Source organism: Echinops telfairi, unplaced genomic scaffold, assembly GCF_000313985.2.
Source record: "Echinops telfairi isolate 266 unplaced genomic scaffold, ASM31398v2 ScPeMD7_7469;HRSCAF=8507_1, whole genome shotgun sequence".
Taxonomy (NCBI): domain Eukaryota; kingdom Metazoa; phylum Chordata; class Mammalia; order Afrosoricida; family Tenrecidae; genus Echinops; species Echinops telfairi.
In genome coordinates, this window is record NW_022111373.1 from 35,542,984 (window position 1) to 35,552,166 (window position 9,183).

Below are 9,183 nucleotides of genomic sequence, written 5' to 3' on the forward strand. Positions count from 1 at the left end.
TGGGGAAATCTAAATTCTAAAACACATCAGCCCTAAAATTTCTTGGTTGTGTTATGAACTCTGATACTATGCCTGTATTTTATCTGATAAAAACCAAAACAACAGAATAACAACAACAAAAAAAACTACCAGAGCTCTGAGTTTTATATAACTTTTCTTTTTGATTTATAAGGTTTTTAGCTAACTCCCACAAAACACAGATTTTTTTTCTTTTTTAAAGAAAATTATTTACTTTGTGTACTCCTCCATTGTGGGCACACAATAAAGCCTCTTACTTTTGACCTTTTTACAGTCACTCTCAATGCTATGTAATGAAGTCAGTGGAATCTTAACTTCCCCAAGAGGAAGGCTCTTGGCTCATAGCTTTTTAAACTGATATTTTGTCATTAGCACAAGTGTTTTCTGTATCTTAAAATGATGCTGTACTTAGATTGGCTATATTAATATATGTATATGTGTAATTTTTAAAAAGCGATATATCAGTGATAGATTTTTTTTTCAGAAAAAAACGTACATATTGATAAATAGCTTATAGTTAATGGAAAATTTTTTTCTTTTCAACTTGTCAGTTAATATGCTGACTTACAAAGCTTTGTAACTGGGTAGACTAGATGGTGGAACCTAATTTTGAAGCTTTTTGTTAAGACAGACACATTACATTGTTGGGAAAACTTATGATTTTTAAAAAAATTATCACTGAATAAGTTCTGAAGGTTAACAGTTCCACCTAGGACTTACGAATTACTTGCATGTGCAACTTTAAGATATATTTTAGAATAGTGGTTCGCAACCTGTGGGTTGTGACCGACACCTTTTGGGGTCGCGCAACCCTTTCACAGGGGTCCCCTGATTCGTAACAGTAGCAAAATTACAGTTATGAAGTAGCAATGAAAATAATTTTATGGTTGCGGGTTACCACAACATGAGGCTCTGTATGAAAGGATTGTGGCATTGGGAAGGTTGTGAACCACTGTTTAAGAACCTCGTTACAATAGTCTGTCAATTTTGAGGTGTAACTGTGATTTGTGCTTGTGTTTCTAGACGTACTCTCTGCTAAGTAATGGTTTCCAGAGTGTCTTTGAATGTAGTGCCAGCTGAAGGTTGAAACTGAATAGCCACACACTCTTACTGGGTTTCATTTTGCCATTTGTTCATCTGCCTAATGTTTCTCTGAAGCCCTGCTCTATTTTGATGTTGGCAGATGGAGCAATGGTGAAGACAGTGACTGCCATTAAGTATCTTGAGAAGGCAATTAGAAATAGTTTCTGCCCAATTTGCATCTGTGAGAATTTCTAAAGCTTTTTCTCTGCTTTATAAAATTTAATGGTAATATACTTGAAAATTGTTCTTGCCATGTTTGTATTGTAATAACTACAAATAGAACTTAGAAAGAACATAACTAAAAATCCCTGTAACATTTTAAATACAGGCCTCGTGATCATTTTTTTGAACAGTGGTTTTATATTCTTTGTAAGAAGGAAAGTATTTTCTTAAATGCATGACCCCCTTATTTTAAAAGTTCTTCAGTGATGACTTGATCCCATTGGCAGCGTTACACTCTGTGGAATAAGTATTGCAGCTGGTAGCATTGCTCTAAGCGGTGTGACAGGAACTGAACACCACCTTATTAAATTAGAACTGCAAGGGGAATTATAATAGGCAGCATATAATTATCAGACTTGGAATTAGACCAAAGAGCTAAGGTTAACACCCTACTCTTTTGAAATATACCCTGAGAACTTTAATAACTGTCCGAGGACAAGCTATGAGTCTGGAAGGACCTTTCAGCAATGCCTGCACGTTTTCACTTTGGCCTCACTGTTCTACAGAAAGGCATGCCACCTACTGTTTCTTAAGACCCTTAAGGGGTTCTTTAAGAGTTTCTATGTCCTTAAAAGTTGACTTTGCTTTAAAAAAATTAAAAACAAAATTTAAGAGTAACTTTAAAAAAAATCATTTTATTGGGGGCTCATACAGCTCTTAGCACAATCCATACATATATCCATTGTGTCAAACACATTTGTGCATTTGTTGCCATCATCATTCTCAAAATATTTTCTATTTGAGCCCTTGGTATCAGCTCCTCATTATTTTCCTCCCTTCCCCACCCTCCCTCATGAACCCTTGATAATTTATAAATTATTATTTTGTTCATGTCTTACATCAACTGCTGTCTCCCTTCACCCACGTTTCTGTTGTCCCTCCCCTGGGGTAGGGGGCATTATATGTAGATCCTTGTGCTTGGTTCCCCCTTACTCCTCGCACCTTCCCTTTCCCCTCCTGTTATCACTACTTGCATTATTCTTCCCGAGGGGTTTATCTGTCCTGGATTCCCTGTGTTGTGAGCTCTTGAATCTGTACCAGTATACATGCTCTGGTCTAGCTGGGTTTGTAAGGTAGAATTGGCATTGTGGGAGTGGGAGGAAGCATTAAAGAACTAGAGGAAAGTTGTGTGTTTCATTGGTGCTATACTGCACCCTGACTGACTTGTCTCTTCCTTGTGACCCTTCTGTAAGGGGGTGTCCAATTGTCTACAGATGGGCTTTGGGACTGCACTTCACCCTCCCCTCATTCACGTCGATAGGATATTTTGTTTTGGGTCTTTGCTCCCTGATACCTGGTCCCATCGGCACCTCGTGCTCTAGAGTACCTCATTACTGATATTCTTGGGTGAGTAAAAGACATTCTAGTCATTTAGTTGATTTCAATTTGCAGTGTTCACAAAAGATTTCTTGAAATCCTCCTAAGATGTTCTAGAAATACAAATAAATAACAATGGTCCAAGTTCCCATAGTGCCAAGCCTGGCGGGGAAGACAGACTGTATAGATCATTCGCGTTAGTGTTCCTTTCCTCTTCTGTATAACTTGGCTGAAAGTTGTTATGAACGAGCTCCTCGGACCTCCTATCACTAACACACATCCCTGCACAGCCAATGATCTTTAAAAACATGCTCTAATATTTTAGCAAACCTTTTTTATGTTGTGTCTATGTTCATAAAGATGTTTAAAAGGATACATGGATTTGCTCCTGAAGAATCCTAGGAAGTTGAAGTGACGACAATGTCTTGATATTAAGGAAAAAGACCAGAAAATTGTAAAAGGCAACACAGTTCAAAAAACGTTCATGTCTGTGCCTTATGAACTGCATCAGCAGACTTAGAGGCATTCTTTTTACACTGATATTTGAAGATACGCTTTCATTTTTTTCATGATTTCAGAAAAGTAGGATATTCGGTTTGTTAATCTTTTGGGATATGATCATATCTGAGGTGTTCTTTGTAGTAGGTATATTAAAATTAGCACAAATTAATAGGTATCTGGAATGTTAAAACTTATCAAACTTAGTAATTAGCATGAAGGACTCTGAATGGCATGAACTTTTAAGCACTCTACTGCTAGCCAAAAGATTGGCAGTTTGAAACTACTCGAAAGTGCCTCAGAAATATGGCCTGGCACTCTGCTTCCAAAGCTTGTACCCTTGCTAGCCCTGTGAAGCACTTTACTCTGCACACATGGAGTTGCCACGAGTCGGAATCAGCTTGACAGCAACAACAAATTAGCCTTAATTAGTAACTTCTTCTATAGGCAATATCTAACTAGTCTTGGAATTATTCGCTATGTTAGATTTAGACACTGATGGATGTCTAGAAATAATGTACTTGGTGTTGGTTTATTCTTTGGGTCATAAAATCTTACACAATATAATCAGCGTTGCCTCGTCCCCTGGTCCCTTTTGTTCCTTAACCCTAGGCAATTGTGAGGATGACAGGGGACCGTGTAGTGTCTTGTTCTGTTGTGCATAGGCTCGCTATGGGTTGGAGCTGACTCAGTGGCACCTAGCAGCAACAACTGGGGGACACAGTTTGTGCTTTACTAGCCTAGAGGTTGGTGGTTTGAACCCACCCACCAGCACCATGGAAGAAAAAGCTGGTGATTTGTTTCTGTGCAGATAACAGCCCAGAAAATACAGTAGAACACTTCTGCTCAGTAACACAGGGGTCATCAGGAGTTAGAATCAATTTGACAGCCATGCGTGGGTTTGGTTTTTCTAAAAAGTGTAGTGAATGTAGTTTCCTGCCAGTTATCATGTCCTTTTAAAAAAGTAAACTAAAATATTATTTTTGATTTTAAAGTAAGAGTGGTGCACAAAAGAGAAAACTTTAAGGGGATTCTTGATCAGTATGATAAGTTTGGCACAGGCATTTAAGGTGTACTTTTAGTGAAATATGTAAATAATACTTCAGCCTTTGATTAAATGATGACTTCTTTAAATAGGAAACTGAATACTTAAGAGTCTTTATTCACTTTTATCATACTTTCTGATTTGCTAACTAAATATTCTCTTGCATTGTGTTGTGTTCATGGTACTACTAAGGGCTTCCATAAAGATGTGGCAGTGCTACTTCCCATGAATTTGCATCTCCCTCCCTTTTTAACAGGAATCAAAAGCTTTTGTGACAAAGAATTAAACAAATGCATAAAACTTTTTAAAGTATAACATCTATGAAAATTTATTTGTAGGGACTATGTCATTAGTCAATACATAATTAGAAAGAGGTATGTGTAGTTAGGTCAAGTGGGTCATCTATTTCCAGTTAATAGGTAATTTACGATTATCAGATTGCATTTGAAATTTTATTCAAAAATATGTAAAACACACACTCAACAAATTAATAAAGATATGTAAAACATGAGGAGCTTATATCCAGGCACCATGAGTTACATAAGTCAGTAAAGAAGTCAATTACATAAGTCAGATAAATAGAAATGTGATTAATTTCATAATTTAGCATATGCCATATTCATTTGGAAAAGTTACAGTCTGCTGAATCTGTTTATTTCTGTGTTTTTAAAATGAAATTGACCTCTGATGAAGGATATTTGGCATTAGCAGTGTACTGAAGGCCAGATGCCTGGTTACCTGTTCTAATGATGAAATCAACTGAACATGTAATGATGGTTTCTTTTATTCCTGTGGTCACTTTGCAGTTCAGAATGCAGTGATGGGGAATGGTCTGCTTCTTTGCCTCGTCGATTTTCTGGTACAGAAAAAGATCAGTCCTCAAGTGATGAGAGTTGGGAGACACTGCCAGGAAAAGATGAGAATGAACCTGAACTACACAGTGATAGCAGTGGCCCTGAGGAAGAAAACCAAGAACTTTCTCTTCAGGAAGGGTATGTTCAATGAACTTTACTATTATTATTGTCTGTTGTCAAGGATGGTATCTTTATATATCTTCTTTAAATATTACGTATACCATTAATTTTATTTACAAGCTCTACATAATAGATCCATTGCCATTAAGTCAGTTCCAACTTACAGTGACACTACAGAACCAAGCAGAACTGCCTCCCTGGAGCTTCCAAGGCTCTCAATCTCTCCAGAAGCATGCTGCCCCATTTTTCTCCCAAAAGAGCTGCTGGTTTGTTCAGGCCACTGATACAAAGTAATTTGGGATGAGTTAGGTTTATAAGAAGCTGTAGCTGCCATTGCTGTTCATGGCAGGGAGATGGAACTTTCTCAAGAGGGAAATAAATGATTGTTTTACAGAACTGGAAGCAGTTGCAAGAATTGAAATTTTAATATTCTTATATAATTACATTGGATGATCTCTCCAGAACCATGATAAATATCAGTGATTGATGGTAGACATCACTGTGTTAGTTCAACATCCATGGGGATGTCCCAGTTAGGAGGATGTCAGTCTTTGTTGTGACAATTCAATTCTACTGCTAATACCTAAAAGCAGCCACAGAAAATATGTAAGGGAATGAGTGTGTCTGTATTCAGCAAAATGTTGTTTTAAAGAATGTGCCTCACCTGCCTGTCTCCACCAGCTGTGTCCACTATTGGAAAAATATGGGTTTCAGGTCTTTAAAACTATTGAGATGAAGTAATATTCTAAAGAATAGCTTTTATCATTAAAAAAGAAAACAACCCCAAAATCCTATGGTTGTCCCATTACATATGTGGTTAGACTTTGTCCAAACTAACATTAAACAAGGCATACTTGTATATTGCTTTGGAAGACTTGAAGTATTGCTTAACTTTGACATAGTTAACTTTATATGGTAAAATGTATGTCTGAGAAAGATACAGAGTATTAGAAACCTAAAGAGGGAGAAAAGGAATTAGGGAACTAAAGCAAAAGAACCCTTAAAGATGATCCCCGATAAAGATAAGAATACAAGAAAAAACATGTTAAAATGATTTTAAAAGTGAGTTAAATATAAATGGACTAATCTCTGTAAAAGATAGTTTATCAGTTGGATTAATAAAAATAGTTAAATGCTATTTACAAAATCCATGCTTAAAGTAATAAGTATACAAAAAAATTCAAAGGATAAAAAATGACATTTCAGGCAAATATTGACGGAAAGAAACTGAAACTGTTACATTAATAGTAGCATATTAGGCATAAAAGACAAAGTGCATGATTAGGAGGAAAAACGGATAGTAAACAATAAGTCAAATTCACCAGTAAATTGTCAAGAGCAATGAGTCAGTCCTGACATATGATACCCCTATTTGCGGCAGAAATAAACGCTGCCAGGTCCAGGCCGATAATCACGGATATGTTTGTGCCCATTGTGGCAGCCATTGTGTCCCTCCATCTCTTAAAGGTGTCCCGCTGTGCACGACCCTGTGCTTTACCAAGTATGATGCCTTCTCTTTCCTCCCTTTCCAACACCCAGAATCAGATGCATCAGCTCTTCAGTCTTCCTTGCCCATCGCCCACCTTTCACATCTGTAGGAGGCCATTGAAAATGCAGTGGCTTGGGTCAAGGGCATCTTCATCCTCAAAGTCATACTGTAAAGAAGTCTTTGGCAAGCAGATTTGCCCAATACAATGCATCTGATTTCTTGAATGCTACTTCCATGGGTCTTGATTGTGGATCCAAGGAAAATGAAATCCTTGACAACTTCAATCTTTTCTCTGCTGATTGTTATGTTGCTTACTAGTCCAGTTGTGAGAAGTGATTTTTATGGTGAAGACTTTTTACTGAAGGCTGTAGGCATTGGTCTTTATCACTAAGTGCTTTAGAAGTCCACTTGGTTTCCAGGAAGCAAGCTTGTGTTTTCCGTGTACTGCAAATTGTTAATGATCCCGCCTCTCTTCCTGATGTCACCTTTCCCCTCATCTAAATCCAACTTCCCAATTAGTTGCTCAGCAGACAGATCGAAGTATGATAAAAGCATATAACCATGACACACACCTTTCCTGATTTTAAGCCATCCAGTATCCCCTTGTTATTTTTGGCCTATGGTACATGCTTCTCTGGAATTCCCATTCTTTTTTGGTATTATTCATCATTTGTTATGGTCCACACAGTTGAATGCCTTTGCATAGTTGAGACAACACATATAAATGTCTTTCTGGTATTTTCTGTTTTCAGCTAAAATCCACCTGACATCAGCATGGTAATATGCATTTCATGCCAGCTCCTGAATCTAGCTTGAATTTTTGACAATTCACTATGTACTACTGCAATTGTCTTTTAATTATCTTCACCAAAATTTTTACATGTGTGTTATTGATATTGTTTGATAATTTTTCCATTTGACTGGACTACCTTTCTTTGGCATGGGCACAGAAAAGAATCTCTTTCAGTTGGTTGGTCCCGTAGCTATTTTCCAAATATCCTGGCATAAATGATTGGGTACTTCCAGCATTGTATCTGTTTGTTGAAAACTATCCATTGCTATTCTATCAATTCTTGAATCCTTGTTTTTCACCAATGTTATATGTACAGCATAGACTTCTTCCTTCAGTACCATGGATTTTGCTCATGTGCTACTTCCTGAAATGATTCAAAATAGCTCTATCCTTTTTGGTACAGTGTCTCTGTATATTGTCTCTCTTTTGATGCATCCTTCATTCATTTTCTTGCCCATACAATCCTTCAGTAATGTAGCTGGACATCTGAATCTTTTCTCCATTTATTTCAGCTTGAGAAATGCTAATTTCCCCCTAATTCTAAGTCTGCACATTTTATTTTAATACCTTATCTTATCAAGCCACCCTTTGAAATTTTTTCTTTGCCTCCTCATTTGTTTCATTTGATTTAGCTGCTCTAATTTAAGAGCAAGTTTCAGAGAGTCTTGTGATATCCAGACATCCATTTTAGGATTAACATTTTTTTTTTTTCATATATTGATGTCCTTGATGTCATCCCACAACCCTTCTAGTCTTTGGTCACTACTGCTCAATGCATCAAATCAATTCTGAGATGTTTTTAAAAGTCAAATGAGATATGCTCAAAGTCATGTTTTGGCTCTTAAATGGACTTGGTTTAATATTCTTCAATTTCAACTTGAACCTCATATTTGTTCCACAGTTGGCCCTAAGCTTTGTTCATCTGTCGACATTGAGCTTTTTCATTGTCTCTTTCCACAGATGTGGTCAATTTAATTCCTCTGTATTCTATCCAGTGAGGGCCACATGTAAAGTCGGCATTTATATTGTTGAAAGTAAATATTTTCAATAAACAAGCCATTGGTCACCTAGAATTCTTTCTTGCTCTCTGTCATCTTTTTTATCACCATAGTCATATTTTCCAGCTACTAATCCTTCCTCTTTGTTTCCAACGCTTACATTCTGGTCATTACTAATTATCACTTCAGCTTGATTACATGGCTCATCAATTTCAGACTGCGGGAGTTGGTAAAATTTTAATTTATCTTTGGTTAGTGTATAAATTTGAATAATAATTTTAATAACTGCTCTTCCTTGTAGGCATATAAAGGTATTATCCTAGCACTGATAGTTTTGTGTACTGCAGGATAAGTCTTGAAAGGTTCAGTTTGATAATGAATGTGATGCTATTCCTGTTCAATTTGTCATTCCTGGTAGAGTAAATCATATGGAATACCCAATTCACAGACTGACAAAGAGATTCCTTTACAAGTGTGGGGAAGAAGGCTGATGGTGCCCAGCTATCAAGAGAGATAGCATCTAGGCCAGGGTCTTAAAGGCTTGAAGGTAAACAAGCGGCCATCTAGCCCAGAAGCAACAGAGTTCACGTAGAAGAAGCACACCTGCCTGTGTGATCACGAGGTGTTAAAGGGATCAGACATCAAGCACCAAAGAACAAAAAAATCATATCGTGAATGAGGGGGAATGCAGGGTAGGGACCCAAGGCCCATCTGTCAGGGTGCAGTGTAGCATCGATGAAACACAA

At 37.1% G+C, this 9,183-nt stretch overlaps 1 protein-coding gene across 2 annotated transcripts in view; it reads left to right on the forward strand.

The window, feature by feature from the left end:
- The window catches only part of PJA2 (praja ring finger ubiquitin ligase 2), a 68,472-nt gene that overhangs the window by 31,730 nt on the left and 27,559 nt on the right, over nucleotides 1–9,183 (forward strand). For both annotated transcript variants that reach the window (XM_004706641.3, XM_045285083.1), the window contains exon 5: nucleotides 4,990–5,175. In XM_004706641.3, the coding sequence (XP_004706698.1) occupies nucleotides 4,990–5,175 (186 nt within the window). The remainder of the gene's footprint in view (nucleotides 1–4,989; nucleotides 5,176–9,183) is intronic.